This window comes from Acipenser ruthenus, chromosome 48 (assembly GCF_902713425.1).
Source record: "Acipenser ruthenus chromosome 48, fAciRut3.2 maternal haplotype, whole genome shotgun sequence".
In the NCBI taxonomy this organism is placed as follows: Eukaryota; Metazoa; Chordata; class Actinopteri; order Acipenseriformes; family Acipenseridae; genus Acipenser; species Acipenser ruthenus.
Window position 1 is genome coordinate 6002506 of NC_081236.1, and position 21844 is coordinate 6024349.

The 21844-nt window shown below is 42.1% G+C and overlaps 2 protein-coding genes across 2 annotated transcripts in view; both read left to right on the top strand.

Annotated features, from left to right (window-relative positions):
* LOC117404829 (zinc finger protein 585A-like) overlaps positions 1 to 13452 on the top strand; it is a 44220-nt gene extending 30768 nt beyond the window's left edge. Inside the window, exon 4 of the mRNA XM_059014612.1 lies at positions 11732 to 13452. Within this exon, the coding sequence (XP_058870595.1) occupies positions 11732 to 12333 (602 nt within the window). The 3' untranslated portion in view covers positions 12334 to 13452. The remainder of the gene's footprint in view (positions 1 to 11731) is intronic.
* Positions 1989 to 21844, top strand: part of LOC131721205 (zinc finger protein ZFP2-like) — a 104013-nt gene continuing 84157 nt past the window's right edge. Inside the window, exon 1 of the mRNA XM_059014616.1 lies at positions 1989 to 2299. The gene's annotated coding sequence lies outside the window, so the exon portion shown is untranslated. The remainder of the gene's footprint in view (positions 2300 to 21844) is intronic.

Here is a 21844-nt window from a genome sequence, read left to right on the forward strand (position 1 = left end):
TGAAATCTGCTGAATAATGTTACATGAACACATTGAATTACACACTGCTTTGTAGTTTTCCATATACTGAATGAAAAAGTGACATTTTGAAATCTATGATGAAGTACTGTACTACTATTATGGCATCCAGTAGACACTTGTGATATCCTTGTGTAGTTTCTTTGATTTCACAATGTTAAATAAAAGTTCTGAATTATGTTCATATAGTTGTTTTTTTTGTTTTGTTTTTAACTATACCAACAAATTCTAGGTGATGCTAAACTTTTGTCTGAGCTCTACATATAAATCAGCACTGCCATTACAGTAGAATGTTTAAAGCTTTATATATTGTGTATCAATTGCATTCTATAAGACAGTGTGAAGTGTAGATCATGCTATTAAAAGAGAACACCTTTACACATTTCACTGTTCAGAAGCCACTAATAAACTTTGCATTGATTTTACACTGAACTGTTGTGAAGTGTTTTTTCTTTATTGCTTTACTGCTCGGCTCCACTATTTGTGCTGCCTGTCTAGGAGAAGAGAAGTCTATTAATCCAAACAGCATGCAGATTGATTTAGATTGGATCAGGAGCAATGGATCCTCAAACAGGTTTGCACTGTACAGGGATGTCATGCATGCGGAAATGGGAAAAACAACAAACAAAATCCAGCATTACTTTAAAACATTAAGGTCACAGAAAATGACACCACTGCAGAGGTGCTTCATGTGGAGCAGCTTTGAGGTGCTTCATGTGGAGCAGCTTTGAGGTGCTTCATGTGGAGCAGCTTTGAGGTGCTTCATGTGGAGCAGCTTTGAGGTGCTTCATGTGGAGCAGCTTTGAGGTGCTTCATGTGGAGCAGCTTTGAGGTGCTTCATGTGGAGCAGCTTTGAGGTGCTTCATGTGGAGCAGCTTTGAGGTGCTTCATGTGGAGCAGCTTTGAGGTGCTTCATGTGGAGCAGCTTTGAGGTGCTTCGTGTGGAGCAGCTTTGAGGTGCTTTGTGTGGAGCAGCTTTGAGGTGTTTCGTGTGGAGCAGCTTTGAGGTGCTTCGTGTGGAGCAGCTTTGAGGTGCTTCATGTGGAGCAGCTTTGAGGTGCTTCATGTGGAGCAGCATTGAGGTGCTTCATGTGGAGCAGCTTTGAGGTGCTTCATGTGGAGCAGCTTTGAGGTGCTTCATGTGGAGCAGCTTTGAGGTGCTTCATGTGGAGCAGCTTTGAGGTGCTTCATGTGGAGCAGCTTTGAGGTGCTTCATGTGGAGCAGCTTTGAGGTGCTTCATGTGGAGCAGCTTTGAGGTGCTTCATGTGGAGCAGCTTTGAGGTGTTTCATGTGGAGCAGCTTTGAGGTGCTTCATGTGGAGCAGCTTTGAGGTGCTTCATGTGGAGCAGCTTTGAGGTGCTTCATGTGGAGCAGCTTTGAGGTGCTTCATGTGGAGCAGCTTTTGGAAACACATTTAGAAGCACACTTCTAGAGATTGATTACTAAAATATGTATTTTATTTTTAATCGAATGAGGGTCAAGTGGTACAAACAGTAACATGTAACAATAATAATCCTGGTTTGTTAACTTTAGTGTTTCGTTGTATTGGAACCCAAGGGCTGAAGCTGAAATGTATAGAAGGGGTTCAGACTGATACAAATGAACAAGGAAATGTCACTCACACTAACAAGGACCATATTGGAAAAGGAAACATAATGACACCACAGAAATCTAATAGCGGTGTTATTAATGTCCAAGAATAAACTGGATTGCTGGACTGCATTGAAAAAAATAAAAGTAAAAATTCTGCCATCTACTGGTCACTTTTATGAACTGATTCAAATATTAAATTCAGAATCTTTAACAAAAAAGCCACATTTGTATTTGAACTGGTTTCTCCTTAATATGTTTGAAATAATGTTTAAATATACTTTCAATGAAGTGTACCTTTGTTTCCTTCACTAGTTTTATTCTGCTGGTATCATTTAAAACACTGAGGGAGACCTCAGTTCCAAACTCGTGCTCTCACCTGAAGAGAAGAAAGGACGCATTCAGTGCAGCTCTCCCATCAGAGGAAAGCGCTAACGACTCCCTGTGGAAGAGAACAAAGAGAGGCTAACACCGGACAGCGGACACCCGGGGAGGGGCTGACGTGTTGGGGGCGTGGTCTTGTACCTGAACTGTGAGTGAGGGGTTTAAATCTGCAGTGAGGACTAGTCTAGTCACACAGATTACCTGTCGCTGTTAGTTTGAACTGCATGTGTACCCTGGAGAGAAGAACCGAGACGGTCAAAGCGAGTGACTAGAGCCGTGCTGCACATCCCACTGACAATACCTGAAGTAAGCGTCTCTCTCTATTATTATACTTCACAGTAAATATGAAATAGATTTCGCTAGATCTTCATGGCATGTAACGTTTGTCAATTAGCGGTTCTAATTCTGATTCGGGCTCACTTAACAGAATAATTCTACCGATTTCGAAGTTAGCAGTGCTCCAGTAAGCTTTTTATATCTGGAGCCTGCACTTTTGCACTGATGGTCACTTTTAAATAACTGCGTACAAACGTATGTCTTTTGTAATTGCAGACTTTTAGGCGTCATGCTAATAAAAACATTGAGCGTATTCATAAACTGTTTTGCGCACGTGCATCAATACTCATTTAAAGCATTGCTGCGTAAAATATCCGCTAGTTTTAGTTTTTAAGAAGTTCTCCCAATCCAGCCGCAGAGACAAACAGTAACGATTCAGAACCGGTAACAGAATCGAATCGGGCTTTTACCTCTTTAATTGTTTGCAGCGTTCCATTTTATTTTCATGTATTTATTTCTTAGCAGACGCCCTTATCCCCACCTGGGATTGAACCCACGACCCTCCGGTCAAGAGTCCAGAGCCCTGACCACTACTCCCCACTGCTGCCCATCCGCCATGAATGACACATCATTACTCTGGAGGAGTTGCGTTTTGAGGACCTTTTGCATTTGTGCAGCAGTGGTGCCGACCATTTCATCACATTGTCGTTCGCATGCGTGGCGTTCACACCATTTCATCGCATTGTCGTTTGCATACGTGGCGTTCACTCCGTTCAGTTTGTGTAACTCCAGCACTGGAGACTCTTTGAAAGGGAGCTCTTCTTCAATACAGTGAGCGCGCGGTGTTCATTCTTATGCACAGCCCCTCTTCCTGTGCTTTTGCTGTGGATTGATTCAGTTTGATGGAAACACACGGAGATGCTCTGCTCTGTAGGTTGCGTTTGCTTTCCTGAAATATGCTGCTGATCCTTTGCATGTCCTGCACGCTTGTTCTGTTTAATTAGTGATTCTTTCTTAAGCGGCTACAATAGGGCAGTGAAGCGAGTTGATTCTCAACCGAACCATTCAGTATACGAGAGGGGGGAGTGTTACACATAGAGTTAATAATGACGGTGTTTTAATCATGTGTGTATGAAACTGGTTATGAAAATATCTATTTAATATAAACAGCTGTACGTCTAGTGTCTTGCATATACTATTGCTTTACAATAATACCTGGTTGTCTGAATTTGTAATGAATTGGTGCTCATCTCTTTCAAATACGGGAACTACTGTAGAGTTTAACTGCGGTTCAGTTGAGTGGATGGGCAGGGCCGCGCAACGATTTTTGCCGCCCTATTATTATTATTATTATTATTATTATTATTATTATTATTATTATTATTATTATTATTATTTATTTCTTAGCAGACGCCCTTATCCAGGGTGACTTACAATTGTTCCAAGATATCACGTTATTTTTACATACAATTCCCCATTTATACAGTTGGGTTTTTACTGGAGCAATCTAGGTAAAGTACCTTGCTCAAGGGTACAGCAGCAGTGTCCCCATAGGGGATTGAACCCACTCTGGTCAAAAGTCCAGAGCCCTAACCACTACTCCACACCGCTGCCCTAGGCAAACGAATTGATTTATTTCTGTTCTAAAATGGAACGTTTGCCTCTAAAAAAATCTTTTTGAACCTACAGCCTTCAGCTTACAAGCGTGTTGTGTTAACTGTCAGCGCTACACGATGATTAGTTGAGACAAACAGTATTTTGAAAGATTGAAGTCAGTCAGCTGAAAATTCTCCAGACTGTGTTATATTTCAAGTCGTCGTTCATCTTCATCATCCTCATTCTGAGATTTATTGTTGGTTTGCTGTGAGTGTAACACTCATTGTGGTCCCTATTGGCACAATGAAGTACGGTTTCCTCTGTCTATGCTGGTTGATGAGAGTAACGCTATTTGCGGTCCCCGCTGGACAAAAAAGAAACCTCATTTCTAAGAATTAGCTATGCTGAAGGACAGCCTATATATTTGGTAAAAGTAAAATATAAATATTGAAATAAATGAATACATAGACGTGTGTGTAATTTGTGTTTACATTACTATCATATAAACAATGACATTTAGTACTGTATGAAATTAAATATTCAACAGTTCTTGTTCAATTGTATATTAGTGAAGATTTTTGTTCATAAAGGTTGTCATGCTTTTTATATACTTTTACTTATAAATATATTGTAACGACCTGGACAATTGCTTTGTTGCAGGGCTTGTTGTTCAGTTTGTATTGGAAGGGGAACGGGACGGGTCACGGTGTTAGTGAATGTGTGCGGGACTTGTTGTTCAGTTTGGATTGGAAGGGGAACGGGGCGGGTCACCGTGTTAGTGAATGGGGTGCAGGACTTGTTGTTCAGTTTGTATTGGAAGGGGAACGGGGCGGGTCACGGCGTTAGTGAATGGGGAGAATGTGTGTTGTTGTTTACGGGGGTTGCAGAGCATTTGAGAATTCAACACCGTCTCCCTGATTTAGGGCTGTCACCGGTCCAGGTTTGACCCGGACAGTCCAGGAATTAGCATCTGTGTCCGTGTGGCAGGAATTAACAAGCCTGGATGCCGTGATGTCCGGTTTTTAAGTGAAACGCATCAGAAACACCAACCTTCCTATAATATTTTCTTTGACATACATTAGTTGCTTAAACGATTTCCACTGTTGTATTTAGAAAAATGCTCTGTTTAGTCCTGATCTGTACATTCTACTGGGGACTGTGAACATATCCACGTGATTTAAACAATCCAAGTGAGAGGTTGCAGTCACGTGACCCCAGCAGGCTACATGCTGTCGGTATTTTGCAGCCACAGAGTATTCTTCTACCTTCAGTCACAGGAATTAGAAAGATATCATTTATGATGTGCCAGGTACTTGGAATCTGTGACCTCTACTGTGCATCACCGGTGAGCGAGCGCACTGACGTGATTTGAACAAGATTCCTTTATCCTTTTAAGAAAACGTACATACTGGTACATGTTTAAGAAAAAATACATTTTCAGTAGTTTGTTACAAAATACAGTACTAATATGAATTATGTACAGTTTCTATGTTCGTATATAAACGTTTAACATCTTTCATTAAATATACTCACAATTAAAACCATGTATAAGATTAGTATAACTTTGTACGGGGATTAAAACAAACTTTTGTTCTACGAAGCGTCAGTAACTAGAATCTGTAAATGTCCTGTAAAATCAGCTTCAGCGAGTGACAGCTACATGGCTAAGCTATGGAGACTTCTGTTCAGTTTAAGTTGCCTAAAATTACAGGTAGATGGATGCTGTTTGCAATTGTTGTACTTTTAAATATGTTATAAATGATGATGCTTCATATTAGTTCAGTAAACAATGAATGTAGCATTCTGTTAACGGTAAAGGCATATTTTATGTAAGGACTGGGAATCACCAACCTGCTTAATTGTGTTAAACTGCAGTATGTAATTCAATATGTTAACGTAACATTATATTTGACTATGATGCAAAGTTGGTTAATTCTGTAGGTTGCTGGGCACAGGTATAATTGCAGTAATTCATCTTAAATGGCACTTCTCATATGCAGGGGTTGGCACAGTCATGTTGCGCAACAGACACCTTACAAAATACTGACCTCACTAGGACAAGATCATATATTTTGTCTGTTAGTATTACGTATACTTCATTATATCCCAATATCAAATAAACATACCTCATAATGCTGTGATCGCATTACTGCAAGTGTGCTGGAACTAGAGGAGCTCTCAGCACCCCTGCTTTAAACATGGTTCCAGTGCCACTGCATTACTGCAAGGACACTGGAACTAGAGGAGTTCTCAGCACCCCTGCTTTAAACATGGTTCCAGTGCCACTGCATTACTGCAAGGACACTGGAACTAGAGGAGCTCTCAGCACCCCTGCTTTAAAGATGGTTCCAGTGCCTCCTGTTTTCTATCGCTTTTCTTACAAACATATTTTCTGCTGCAGACGTGTTTTCATATTTTGTACACAATTTCTTGGCAATGCTCTGGCCACTGCAGATTAATTCCACCCTTGATTGTTCAAAAACAAAATATTCATTTTCCCAAGCAGTATTGAAATATCATCTTTTAGGTTTCGTTGCAGCTATCTCCGGAGGCTATCTGAAACCGGACTGTCAATCTGTCTGATTTATTATTATTATTATTATTATTATTATTATTATTATTATTATTATTATTATTATTATTACTTAAAATTGCATATGAGGGAAACAGTACAGCTTCAAAAAATGTGAAAAGTTGCACAATGGTAATTATTTTTAATTTGGAGGAGATATACTGTATATATTATTCCTTCTTGGTCCATTTTCAGTCCAGCAATGCGTTATACAAGAAATAGATGGAGATGCATTGCACGTTTTAGTTTTTGTTGTTCGGATCAAGAAAATTTGAGTGATAACCTGTTTTTTCAGCTCATGGTGTCGGTACGTAGAGCTGTTTGTTCGCTAGAATCCATTTTAATGGAAACCTGTTTTTGTACGATAAGATTTGCATATATATATATAATGCCAAAGTTTGCAAGTTCGCTACAAATGTGTTCTTGTTGATGGAATCACAGCTATTTTCAGGGTAATTAAATGAAATCCAACAATGCACGCTCCATTTGAATACGCAAGTAACTTCAATGTGTCCTTTGCTTAGCAACCGGTTCAAAACCGCAAGCCTGTTGCCAGGGAAGACCAGATTTCGCGTGACCCCACACTACACTGGGCAGCAGTGTGGAGTAATGGTTAGTGCTCTGGACTCTTGACCGGAGGGTCATGGGTTCAATCCCAGGTGGGGTACACTGCTGCTGTACCCTTGAGCAAGGTACTTTACCTAGATTGCTCCAGTAAAAACCCAACTGTATAAATGGGTAATTGTATGTAAAAATAATGTGATATCTTGTAACAATTGTAAGTCGCTCTGGATAAGGGCGTCTGCTAAGAAATAAATAATACACCAGTGTTGGCAATGTTTGTGTAAGTCAGTAAAAGAATATACACAGTTTGATAAAGTTTGTGGAACATTGTATCACAGATCATTTTTTGTAACAAATCTACATTTAAGGCCCGAGGACAAAAGGACTCCTTACTGATCGGTTGTTTTAGGAGAACGCATTCTAAAATACTCAACATGATTAATGAAAAGAGAAATATTGTAACTTGCCAACTTTCATCCATCATTCTTGAGATTAGACAGATCAAGTCCTTCGTTATTATAAACTTATTACAATTAATTCTGTGTAATTCTGTGTCTATAGTAAAGCCAGCCCTGCTGTTAAGGACAGATTCTGTCGGTCCCTTCATTGGCCTTAGTAGTACTGTAAATAAATAAATAAACGTTTTCTTTTTTTCAGTAACTTATAAACAGAATCCTGTGTGCTGTCATGGACAGTGTGGAGATGGAATCTGTCCAGATTAAAGAGGAGTTCCCTGAACTTGAACCTCTCCCCTTTACAATGGAGTTCTTTGGGCTGGCTTCTCTCCCCATGAAACAGGAGCTCTGTGAGATGCAATGTGACAGCAGCCAGCCAGAGGTCTCTGAGATTAAAGCTGAGCACAATGAATTGGAGATCCCCCAGACAGAAGAACCCCTTCCTGTTAAACAAGAAGAGGTGCTGGAAATGGTCCGTATTAAACGGGAGCCCCCTGCAGTAGAGTTTGAGCACTTGGAACCAGGGAAGGAAGAATCTGAGGACTTCAAACCAAACATCCCTGAGCTGGAGCCTGTACGCCTGCGGGAGTGTAGTGTGGTGCTGGAGAGAATCTGCGTGAGAGAGCAAGGCGATGGAGAGGAAGGCTCTCTCAACAGCATGCAAGGAGTTGGACAGGGAGACAGGCGCTTCACTTTCACATTCAGTCTAGCAGGTGAGTGACTCCCAGTAGCTGTGACATTGTCATTCTAGATTGCATGATATCCACAGTGTGGTTGAGAGGGAGGGAGGGAGCACGTGGGTTACATTACTAGCTATTTGTTTTTCCTGTACCACTCACACCAGTTCAGGATAGGACTCGCTACTGGTGATCTTAAGATACAGATATAAGCCACTTTCACACGGGCACTCCTACCCGATTATACCAAGGGGGAGAAGAGCTAAAGTACTGTATATAACATTAGAAATATTCAGTGTCTAAATAGAGGGATATTATTGTACATGTGTGATGTAATTATGCTTGCTAGATTCCATTACATTTATCAAGTTTAAACTTTTGAAAATATATAGTTTTAAATGTTAAAATACAAACATTGAGATAGTGCTATTACTCATTTTTTACATAAATAGCTTTCTCTAAATTACTGCATGTATGTTATAAATAGGGCTTCTGGTTGTCTGTGTTGTACCTCTGCTTTTCTACTCTCTTTAAAGAATGCAGTTGATCCTGTTCAGCCATTCGTGTGTCTCAATCACACTGAGAAACACGTTCATGTGAAACAACTAAATGGGGTTTTCATTTAAATGCAGAAGTGACTCCTCTTAATGTCAATCCAGACATGCAGAACGACTGTAATAGAGTGTGTCCAGCATAAAATACTGTACTGTTCATTCTAGCTTTAATAAAGAGGAGTCTCTTATTAACATGTCGCGATCTCGTTTGCACATCCTGTTTGTAATGAAAATGAAGGCTTGGCTGATTTAAATGCCAAGCCTTCCGATGCATCTGGTGAAGGCAACGAAAGAAAACTGAGTAGCTGTATTTGCAGATACGCTCTTGTTGTTAATATTTGGCCATTTTTGACAAAGTTTAAACAATTGAGCACAATTAAAAATGCTTGACTCTTTACTAAGATTTAAATTCTAAATGTTTAACACCCCTAAATGTAATGCTATTGAAAAATATATAATTGTAGGGTGTTTTAGAGGAAATAGACCCGAAACATTACAGGAGAACTTTGAAGGCAGATTTTGATCCCAGGGCTCGGTTTCACCAGCGTCCGTCTTTACTGACTTTGCTTTTACACATGAAGTAAAGACTTTAAAGAGTAAGTAGCGGGGTTCTGAAAAATCTAGCATTACCCGCCCCCATGAGTTACTACAACTGTTTAAATAACGTACCTGTCATTTCTTTACATTGTTCACATCCGGCCACCTTTTTACACATAACTTTAAAGTCTATTGGAAAGCTCTTTTTGAAATGTCTGCTCTAGTGCACTGGGGTTTTATATATGCACTCTAAATCACTGCAGGAAGAGAGATACTAAAAGACCCAAGTACTCTTTTCTGTTTCGTACCCCATCAATGATCATTATTGCTGTGTTACCTGTTTGACAACGTGGGCAATAATCAGTGTACTAGAGCGGACATTTTGTAAAGAGCTTTGAAGCAAACTTTATAGTTATAAGTGTATAGTTGTCAGGATGTGAACAATGAAAAGAAAAACACATTATTTAAACAGTTGTAGCAACACGTGGGGAGGGTAGCGCTATATTTTTTGGAACCTATCTACTTACTCTAAGTTTAACTTTGCTTTTTTAAGATGGTGTATCCCAGTGCGAGCCCCCACAGCTGAAATTAACATGCTGTAATCCACTCCAGCACCCAGCCACATGCCCAGGGCCGGATGAACCCATCACTGGACCCGAGGCAAGCATAAACCTGCGGGCCTCCTACCCCAGAACAAACAGCCACACATCCATCCATCCATCTCTGCATACATTCTAGCCTTTATAACTAGCGCTCCACACTTTCACAACAGGTAGAATTCTTAGTTTTAAGTTATTATGAATGACTGAATGAAGCTGACAGAAAATCAAACTGTAGGGGATGTGCTAAAAACTAAAGCCTACGTGAAGTTATTATTATTTATTATTATTTATTTCTTAGCAGACGCCCTTATCCAGGGCGACTTACAATCGTAAGCAAATACATTTCAAGTGTTACAATACAAGTAATACAATAAGAGCAAGAAATACAATAATTTTTGTTCAAGTGTGACAAACCACAATTCAATAATACAGCAGATAATAGTGATAGTTACATCAGGATATGATTAAATACAAAATACTACAGGTTAATCACTTGGCAGATTACAGTATTCTGAAGTACAGGATTAAATGCAGTAAAATAGGGGGCAGATAAGAGCAAAATAAAGCACATTTACATGAAGGGTGATAGTGTCCCAGGATACAAACAGAGGAGTTCTACAGGTGCTGTCTGAAGAGGTGAGTCTTAAGGAGGCGCCGGAATGTGGTCAGGGACTGGGCAGTCCTGTTGTGTAGTACAGCTCAACAATGACTTTCCTGATTTACTGAATAAAAAGGCAACAGTTCAAACAAACAAGGAACCCCATATGAAGATGAAAAAGGTAATATATAGAAGGGTGCTCAGACTTGTTTTCACTAATGGGAGCTCCACAATAGCCAATGAAAATAAATAGTAAAAAACAAACCTACCTGTACATTGTTGTGAGTCAAATACATTAGATTACTGCACGCAAAATCGTCAATAATGTCTCCTTGGGTTTGACTCGCTTCATTAAAGAAAATGCCCTTTTCTCCAGAGCAGAGAATCATCAATGTTTTGACATACAAGTATATTCAGGTGTTTCCTATGGTAGCTTTCTATACCCTGTAGAATTGTGTACCCTTGATGATTCCATCCTGACACAGCTAATTTTCTATTAAAGATCGCTGGATATGAACACTTGATGATTCTGGACAGTACATGTGAAAAAAATGAAAACGTGTTTTAAAAGAAGAAAATCTTTTCTAAGGTTACTTTAAATCAAGGGTTTCATGGATGAGCAACACAGGAGGCTGAATGTCCTGTATGTCTAGAAAATCAGTGGAGTTAAATGTGCGGTTTTTATTTTGCCACATCACTAGTTTTGTCTTGTTCACAATATGTGTTGCAAGCTGCAGGAGTGCTTGAGAAAACACCTGGGCTCGGGTACAGAAATATCGTGTGTGCGCGTCCGCATCCAGCAGTCTGAGAAACTGCATCTGCACAGGGGATACACAATTCTATGGGGTACAGAAATCTGCATAACACCCGTCAGAACAATTTTGATTTTGAGATGCATGCCTCAGTTCGAATGTCAGGGATCATGTGTTAATCAGCCCTGCACATGCCCTAAGGTTTGGTTCATACACCTGTGGCAGGAGTGTGGATGACATTATTCAACCTGTCACACAGGGTCGGAGACCCTCGACTCCAACCAGAAATTGTCAGTCTGAAGTATGAACCAACCTTAAGCCTACAAGCAGCCCCTCTTACTTTCTTTCCTGTTCATGTTTTCCAGGTTCCAGTCCAGCAGCTAAAGTGAGGGCAGGCGGTGGAGAATATCCTGACTGTGGGAAAGGTTTCACGCTGTTAGGGCATTTAAACAAAACCCAGCGGACTTACACAGGAAAGAAACCGTATCACTGCTATGACTTTGGGAAGAGTTTCAGTCAGTCAGGATACCTTGTTTCACACCAGCAAACATACAAGAGAGAAACCATATCGCTGCTCTGACTGTGGGAAGAGTTTTAGTTGCTCAGGAAACCTGAAAGCACACCAGCGAACTCACAGAGGAGAGAAACCGTATCGCTGCTCTGACTGTGGGAAGAGTTTCAGTGTGAAACAAGGTCTTCAAAACCACCAGCGAACTCACACAGGAGAGAAACCGTATCGCTGCTCTGACTGTGGGAAGAGTTTCGGTCACTCAGGAACCCTGAAAGCACACCAGCGAACTCACACAGGAGAGAAACCGTATCGCTGCTCTGACTGTGGGAAGAGTTTCAGTGTGAAACAAAGCCTTCAATACCACCAGCGAACTCACACAGGAGAGAAACCGTATCGCTGCTCTGACTGTGGGAAGAGTTTCAGTGTGAAACAAAGCCTTCAATACCACCAGTGGACTCACACAGGAGAGAAACCGTATCACTGCTCTGACTGTGGGAAGAGTTTCAGACAGTTAGGAAGCCTAAAAGGACACCAGCGAACTCACACAGGAGAGAAACCATATCACTGCTCGGACTGTGGGAAGAGTTTCAGTGTGAAACAAGTCCTTCAAAAACACCAGCGAATTCACAGAAGAGAGAAACTTTAAAAACCATGTTCAATGGGACTTTTCACTCATGAGGGGAAAATAATATTAACCTTGCATTACGAATCCCTGTGTAATAACTGTTTTGTAGATCACTCTTAAGAGCATGCATTTAAAACTCTAAAAGTGGGTGGTGATGCGGACACGTCACAAGAGGCTTCTCTGCTGTCAGTTTAACTCAGGCTGTCAATGCAGTCAGTGCCTGGGAGCGGGAATATGCAGAAAGGAAACTATTCCACACCTCATCTGATGGACGAGTCAGGAGAAATCAATAACTCAGTGTGGAAATGAGTTTGAGGATTTAACATTTGAACTTCATTAACTTGAAAATAAATAAATTGAGTATCCCGACCCCGGATGAAGCATCCCAGAGACAAGACTGCAGCGTCCTTACTGGGCAACCGCCTGGAGGATTTGTCTTGTAAATTCAACACGATTCTAAAACTAATGGAAATGATAGTGTCGCATGACTGTATTATGACATGAGTGAGTGAGTATTGCGTGACGTGTCTCTTTGCAATGTGGATTGTCTTGTTTGTGTCTGCTTTTCTAAACTGCCCCGTGTAGCAGGCATGTGTACAGAAAGTCAGATTGTGTAATCTGAGTTCTAATGAGACTTGACTGTATATTTTAAACCTTGTGTGTCCTGATTTAACGATTTCTTAATAATTTATACAACAACATACTAAGCAATGCTAAAAACAACACCTACGTCTAAATTGTACTCAAAAAATACATGCTGCTTATTTGAAGCTTGTTGCATCAAATTGAATAGCAGTGCTGTGCCTCTCTGAGTGGTTCTCATTGAATAGCAGTGCTGCGCCTCTCTGAGTGGTTCTCATTGAATAGCAGCGCTGTGCCTCTCTGAGTGGTTCTCATTGAATAGCAGCGCTGTGCCTCTCTGAGTGGTTCTCATTGAATAGCAGCGCTGTGCCTCTCTCAGTGGTTCAGTGCTGGATTCTTCATCATGTTGTGACACAGCACCCGGGCAGACTCTGCATTCAGAGGATATAGAGGAGGGGCTGGGAAACTTTTAGGTAGTGAAAATAACAGTGTAAGTTACAACTAATCATGCTTTTTATTTTTTTTAATGATCTAATGTACAATAAATGATAAATTGTTTGTTTGTCATGATTTGTGTGTGATGCTGTACAGAATTCCTGTTTTCCAAGGTGCTGGTTCATCTTCCCCTCTGGTAACAGCTCGTGCACAGCTCCTGGGTATTGCAAAACGTCAGCAAGTTTAGAGCTAGAATTCAGTACTTTTAACCATTCCATGTAAAGAAGATGGAAACCAGTTTCCCCCTCTACAAATTTATATAATTAAGAGTGAAATTAAATTTTAATATCGCAGTACAGAACTATTTATTCCCATTTCCCACTTGCTGCTCTGCTCTGCAGGGACAGGTGTCCATGCTCACACAGCTGCTTTGCTGCGGAATGCAAACGTGTCATGTGACAGAGTTGCATTCCACAGCCGGTGCAGAGCTTCCCTTTAAGAGTTCATTTTAAAAGAATAATATGTATCAGAAATTAATGCACGATGATACCAAAGAAAAAAAATTGTCATTGTGTAAGACTGGATCCTATTATAATACAAAGCGCAGCACAATCTGAGTTCCATTTAGTTTAGATTCAAGTTTAGTTGTTTGTGATGCACGGGTGTGGCCGGCCCTTTGTTTGTGAAATGAACACGGCATGGTGGCATCAACAAGGGTCCTACTGAAAAGAAGATCAGGATGACTGGGGTGAGTGCCTGCAATTACTCTCACTGACACTAGAGGCCACTACAATAATGTCTATGCTTTATTTACTGTGCTTTGATAGACACCTCTTAACACATCTGTAATTGTGAAATATGCAGTTGAATGCACATTTTCAGGAGAAATACTGTTATTAATACAGTCTGCAGTGGGAAAATGGCAAAAGACACAAACGACTTTTCTGGCAGTTCTTACTGGCATGATGGGTATTGATATATTTGAGTAATGTAGCAAACATTGTGTAGTTACACAAATCACTGCTTTCTAGCTAGTTTTAGTGGGAAGATGACTATTACAAGTTTTTATTATTGAAGATGGCCAAGAAACCCTGTCTAGTTACTCACATCACTGCTTTATCTTCCCACTAATAATAGCTAGAAAGCAGTGATGTAACGTTTTAAAGTTTCTTTATTTATATAGCACCTTTCACACAGTGTCTCAAAGTGCTTTACAATACAATAAAAAAACAACAAAACACAGAATTAAACACCATTTTTACAGCAAAATTGGTGATATTAATGAAAAGTAAGCAACAACTGTTTAAAAACAGAAATACAGTGAATAAGTTTAAAATAATAACAGATTGATACATAAAACCAGGATTCAAAAGCTAATCTAAAAAAATGAGTTTTTAACCTTGATTTATAAACATGCAGTGACTCTGCTTCTCTGATGTCGCATGGAAATCTATTCCACAGTCTTGGTGTGTTATTATAGCTTAAAGTTCTTTCAACCTTTCTCTTGGTCTTAATCTTTGGAACAAGCAAATGACTGGAGTCGGCTGACCTTAGAGCAGGGACAGGTGCATGTGGGCACAGGAGCTCTTTAGATAGTCAGGAGCCAGACCATGGAGCGCCTTGCAAGTCAGCAGCAAGACCTTCAAATCAATTCGAAAACGTACTGGAAGCCAGTGAAGTGCAGCCCATACTGGAGTTATGGGCTCTTTCTTCTTTGTTCTACTTAACACCCTGGCAGCTGCATTTTGAACAAGCTGCAAACAGAATAAGGCATGATTTGGTAGCCCAGATAACAGAGCATTGCAGTGAGCCAGTCTAGATGAAACAAATGCATGAATTAGCTTCTCAGCATCAGGCAATGATAAAAAGACCTTATCTTGGCAATGTTACATAAATAATAAAAGGACACTTTAGTGGTATTGTGAATATGACCCTCAAATCATAAATCAGAATCAATTACAAATCCCAGGTTTCTGGCTTTGGAATTTATATTTGAATTATATTTACCTAAATTAGTTTTTATAGAATTTACCAACTCCAATTTCTGCTCCAACTTCAGTTACCTGAATTTAACTGCAAAAAATGTTGGGACATCCAGCTTTCCACCTCCGACAGACATGCAATTAGGGTGGAGACAACCGATATATCCCCAGGTTTCACAGAGATGTAAAGTTGTGTGTCGTCAGCATCACAGTGAACATGTACATGGTGTTTACAGATAATCATGCCCAATGGTAGCATGTATAAGGAGAATAGTGAGGGGCCAAGAATGGAGCCCTGGGGTCACCACAGGAGATAGTGGATAATTGAATGAATATGTGACTGGAGTCTGCGCTCATTAGTAAATCATTCAGCACTTTGACTAGGGCAGTCTCTGTACTGTCACCAGATCTAAAACCCGATTGAAACTTTTCAAGTATTTGGTTATCACCAAGAAATATATTGCATTGGCCAGCTCCCACCTTCTCTAAAACCTTAGCGGGAAAATGTAAATTGGATGGAGGTCTAAAGACACTAGACAGTGTTTCCTGGACATCTTCCCTAATTAAAACAAAGCGTTAGTGTCACTGCTGCAGTTCAGGGTGTTTTTATTGATGAATTAAAAATGAATATCTGGTAATCTGTAAATAAACAATTAAAAAATAAAAAATATATATATTATGTTACTATAGGATGCAAACATAACACCAAATTCAAGTACTGTGCAAGGATTTTAAAACTCTTGCTTCCCTGACCTTGTAGCTGTTTAGCCTGGCATGTGACCCCAAATACACCCATGTGGGAGTGACTGGCTTTTCATAACTCAGAGTGCAGCTGTGACCTCGGAGGGATGATCAAAACTTTGTTTCTGCTTAATAAGCTGTTTTGAGCCTGTGTACAAACCATAATCAAACCAATTCAAACTGGTTTAAAATCCCTTACTTTTGTTAAAAGTGACATGCTCTAACTTTAGGTAAGTGTCACGGAACTCATAATAACACACTATACAATTGGAACAAGCAGTTTTTCTCTGATAAGCACGCACCGCGTGTGGGGCAGGGTACACACTGTTCCAGTTAAATGGCATGAGCTCTTATTATTTCATCAGCCTTTGTTCCTTTTCATTATACAATCCGTTACTGATGCTTCCCATTTAAATGTTGAAGGAAGTGAGAAATCATTGAAACTGTAAACACTGTGTGATTTTCCTGTGTAAGCTCTGAATCAACGCAGGGTTAATGGACTCTTAACATCAAGCTGTACATGGCTGGTGCACATCAGTAGTTTGCAATCACCAGTCTTGTCGTTCAACCTTGTGATGCATGAGTATAGCGCTTTGCTGCCTGTGAGAATTGAGCAAAAACCACATCATTGTTCTTAAATGGAACTTCTTGTTATCTGGGTTTCTGCTGACATTGGTAAAGTGAAGAAGTAACGCTTTTAATGTTTAATGTTAACTTTTAATATGCTTTGTCTCACACCATGGATCATGCTAGGGAAATGAGACCAAATTTGGGCAAGTAAATTACATAAGCTAGCAGTATATCTGTGCTGTATGAAGTAATTTATTTGCTTAGAAACTAACATCTCTGTGCCATGCCAGCTCAAAAAAAGCCAAGATCTCCGATGCCATGAAAGCTCAGCTCAGCTCAGAAAATAACATCTACACTGATGCCAGCTCAGAACACCAACAGCTGAGACCTGTGTGTGAGGTCACGGAGGTGTGTGAAGTCACTGATAGCTAAATATTTAAATAAATCTTAAATCTCTTAGCTAGATTTAACATTTAGTTAAATATTTAACTTGCCTCTAACATAACATAATTGTACCTGTGTGTGGGTGTCTCAGTGTGTGTGTCTCAGCTTGTGTGTGTGTGTGTGTCTCAGTTTGTTTGTCTAAGTGTGTGTGTGTGTGTGTCTCAGTGTGTGTGTCTCAGCTTGTGTGTGTGTGTGTCTCAGTTTGTTTGTCTAAGTGTGTGTGTGTGTTTGTGTCTCAGTGTGTATTTTGTGTATCAGCCTCCACACAAAGCCGAGCGCAGTGCGGTATACTGTAATGGTGCTGCAGTCAGTCTGCCCGGACTGCACCTGAACCATCTTAAAAACACGAAGCCTCCAATAAGCTCATTTGTAAAAGTTAGTAAAGAATGGCGCTATATAATCTAAGGAAGCTGAATGTGAACTCCTAGCTGGAGCAACGAGAGAGGGAGAGAGGGGGCGGGGCAGAGAAGGAGGCGGAGACGCTGCTAGGCAACCGGCTCCTGAACATTCCACTCCGCTGAGCAGAGACCGTTAGGATTTAAAAATGCCAAAGTTCCGAGCGCCGTTAGTATGGGCTGCCAGAAATGAGGAGAAAATAAATACAGCTTTTTATAAATGTGTGCATTCAGATATCATTTAGAAATCGAGTTACAAGATTTAACAGTTGGGTAAATATTTAAATACATCTTAAATCTCTTAACTAGATTTAACATTTAGCTAAATATTTAAATAAATCTTAAATCACTTAACTAGATTTAACATTTAGTTAAATATTTAACTGGCAGCTAAAGTGCATAGCATAAGTGTACCTGTGCGTGTGTGTGTCTGTGTCAGTACCTGTGTGTGTGTCTGTGTCAGTACCTGTGTGTGTGTGTGTGTCTGTGTCAGTACCTGTGTGTGTGTGTGTGTGTGTGTGTGTGTCAGTACCTGTGAGTTTGTGTGTGTGTGTGTGTGTCAGTACCTGTGTGTGTGTGTGTGTGTCAGTACCTGTGAGTGTGTGTGTGTGTGTGTGTGTGTGTCAGTACCTGTGAGTGTGTGTGTGTGTGTGTGTGTGTGACAGTACCTGTGTGTGTCACTACCTGTGTGTGTGTGTGGGTCACTACCTGTGTGTGTGTCAGTACGTGTGTGTGTGCGTGTCAGTACCTGTGTGTGTGTCTGTGTCAGTACCTGTGTGTGTGAGTCACTATCTATGTGTGTGTGTCTGTGTCAGTACCTGTGTGTCTGTGTGTCAGTACCTGTGTGTGCGTGTCTCAGTCTGTGTGTGTGTCAGTACCTTTGTGTGTGTCACTATCTGTGTGTGTGTGTGTGTGTTCAGCCTTGTTTACCCCTGTGTGTGTGTGTGTGTGTGTGTGTTCAGCCTTGCTGACCCGTGTGTGTGTGTGTGTGTTCAGCCTTGTTGACCCCTGTGTGTGTGTGTGTGTGTGTGTGTGTGTTCAGCCTTGTTGATCCCTCTGTGTGTGTGTGTGTGTGTGTTCAGCCTTGTTGATCCCTGTGTGTGTGTGTGTGTGTTCAGCCTTGTTGGCCCCTGTGTGTGTGTGTGTCTGTTCAGCCTTGTTGATCCCTGTATGTGTGTGTGTGTGTTCAGCCTTGTTGACCCCTGTGTGTGTGTGTGTGTTCAGCCTTGTTGATCCCTGTGTGTGTGTGTGTGTGTTCAGCCTTGTTGATCCCTGTATGTGTGTGTGTGTGTGTTCAGCCTTGCTGACCCCTGTGTGTGTGTGTGTGTGTGTTCAGCCTTGTTGACCCTTGTGTGTGTGTGTTCAGCCTTGCTGACCCCTGTGTGTGTGTGTGTGTATGTGTTCAGCCTTGTTTACCCCTGTGTGTGTGTGTGTGTGTGTGTTCAGCCTTGTTGATCCCTGTGTGTGTGTGTGTGTGTGTGTGTGTGTGTGTGTTCAGCCTTCTTGACCCCTGTGTGTGTGTGTGTTCAGCCTTGTTGATCCCTGTGTGTGTGTGTGTGTGTGTGTTCAGCCTTGCTGACCCCTGTGTGTGTGTGTGTTCAGCCTTGTTGACCCCTTTGTGAGTGTGTGTGTGTGTTCAGCCTTGTTGATCCCTGTGTGTGTTCAGCCATGTTGACCCCTGTGTGTGTGTGTGTGTGTGTGTTCAGCCTTGTTGACCCCTGTGTGTGTGTGTGTTCAGCCTTGTTGACCCCTGTGTGTGTGTGTGTGTGTGTGTGTGTGTGTGTGTGTTCAGCCTTCTTGACCCCTTTGTGTGTGTGTGTGTGTGTTCAGCCTTGTTGACCCGTTTGTGTGTGTGTTCAGCCTTGTTGATCCCTGTGTGTGTGTGTGTGTGTGTGTGTGTTCAGCCTTGTTGATCCCTGTGTGTGTGTTCAGCCTTGTTGACCCCTGTGTGTGTGTGTGTTCAGCCTTGTTGACCCCTGTGTATGTGTGTGTGTGTTCAGCCTTGTTGATCCCTGTGTGTGTGTGTGTTCAGCCTTGTTGACCCATGTGTGTGTGTGTGTGTGTGTGTGTGTGTGTGTTCAGCCTTGCTGACCCCTGTGTGTGTGTGTGTGTTCAGCCTTGTTGATCCCTGTGTGTGTGTGTGTGTGTGTGTGTGTTCAGGCTTGCTGACCCCTGTGTGTGTGTGTGTGTGTGTGTTTGTTCAGCCTTGTTGACCCCTGTGTGTGTGTGTGTGTGTGTGTGCTCAGCCTTGCTGATCCCTGTGTGTGTGTGGGTTCAGCCTTGTTTACCCCTGTGTGTGTGTGTGTGTTCAGCCTTGCTGACCCGTGTGTGTGTGTGTGTGTTCAGCCTTGTTGACCCCTGTGTGTGTGTGTGTGTGTGTGTGTGTGTGTGTTCAGCCTTGTTGATCCCTCTGTGTGTGTGTGTGTGTGTGTGTTCAGCCTTGTTGATCCCTGTGTGTGTGTGTGTGTTCAGCCTTGTTGACTCCTGTGTGTGTGTGTGTGTGTGTTTTCAGCCTTGTTGACCCCTGTGTGTGTGTGTGTGTGTTCAGCCTTGCTGACCCCTGTGTGTGTGTGTGTGTGTGTTCAGCCTTGTTGATCCCTGTTTGTGTGTGTGTGTGTGTGTGTGTGTGTGTGTGTGTTCAGCCTTGTTGATCCCTGTATGTGTGTGTGTGTGTGTTCAGCCTTGCTGACCCCTGTGTGTGTGTGTGTGTGTTTTTGTGTGTGTGTGTGTATGTGTGTGTGTTCAGCCTTGTTGATCCCTGTATGTGTGTGTGTGTTCAGCCTTGTTGACCCCTGTGTGTGTGTGTGTGTTCAGCCTTGTTGATCCCTGTGTGTGTGTGTGTGTTCAGCCTTGTTGATCCCTGTATGTGTGTGTGTGTGTGTGTTCAGCCTTGCTGACCCCTGTGTGTGTGTGTGTGTGTGTTCAGCCTTGTTGACCCTTGTGTGTGTGTGTTCAGCCTTGCTGACCCCTGTGTTTGTGTGTGTGTATGTGTTCAGCCTTGTTTACCCCTGTGTGTGTGTGTGTGTGTGTGTGTGTTCAGCCTTGTTGATCCCTGTGTGTGTGTGTGTGTGTGTGTGTGTGTGTGTGTTCAGCCTTGTTGATCCCTGTGTGTGTGTGTTCAGCCTTGTTGACCCCTGTGTGTGTGTGTTCAGCCTTCTTGACCCCTGTGTGTGTGTGTGTTCAGCCTTGTTGATCCCTGTGTGTGTGTGTGTGTGTGTTCAGCCTTGCTGACCACTGTGTGTGTGTGTGTGTTCAGCCTTGTTGACCCCTTTGTGAGTGTGTGTGTGTGTTCAGCCTTGTTAACCCCTGTGTGTGTGTGTGTGTGTGTTCAGCCTTGTTGATCCCTGTGTGTGTGTGTGTGTGTGTGTGTGTGTGTGTTCAGCCTTGTTGATCCCTGTGTGTGTGTGTGTGTGTGTGTGTGTGTTCAGCCTTGTTGATCCCTGTGTGTGTGTGTGTGTGTGTGTTCAGCCTTGTTGACCCCTGTGTGTGTGTGTGTGTGTGTGTGTGTGTGTTCAGCCTTGCTGACCCCTGTGTGTGTGTGTGTGTTCAGCCTTGTTGACCCCTTTGTGTGTGTGTGTGTGTGTGTTCAGCCTTGTTGACCCGTTTGTGTGTGTGTTCAGCCTTGTTGATCCCTGTGTGTGTGTGTGTGTGTGTGTGTTCAGCCTTGTTGATCCCTGTGTGTGTGTTCAGCCTTGTTGACCCCTGTGTGTGTGTGTGTTCAGCCTTGTTGACCCCTGTGTGTGTGTGTGTGTGTTCAGCCTTGTTGATCCCTGTGTGTGTGTGTGTTCAGCCTTGTTGACCCATGTGTGTGTGTGTGTGTGTGTGTGTGTGTGTTCAGCCTTGCTGACCCCTGTGTGTGTGTGTGTGTTCAGCCTTGTTGATCCCTGTGTGTGTGTGTGTGTGTGTGTGTTCAGCCTTGCTGACCCCTGTGTGTGTGTGTGTGTGTGTGTGTGTTTGTTCAGCCTTGTTGACCCCTGTGTGTGTGTGTGTGTGTGTGTGTGTGCTCAGCCTTGCTGATCCCTGTGTGTGTGTGGGTTCAGCCTTGTTTACCCCTGTGTGTGTGTGTGTGTTCAGCCTTGCTGACCCGTGTGTGTGTGTGTGTGTTCAGCCTTGTTGACCCCTGTGTGTGTGTGTGTGTGTGTGTGTTCAGCCTTGTTGATCCCTGTGTGTGTGTGTGTGTTCAGCCTTGTTGACTCCTGTGTGTGTGTGGGTGTGTGTGTGTGTGTTCAGCCTTGTTGATCCCTCTGTGTGTGTGTGTGTGTGTGATCAGCCTTGTTGACCCGTTTGTGTGTGTGTGTTCAGCCTTGTTGATCCCTGTTTGTGTGTGTGTGTGTGTGTGTGTGTGTGTGTGTTCAGCCTTGTTGATCCCTGTATGTGTGTGTG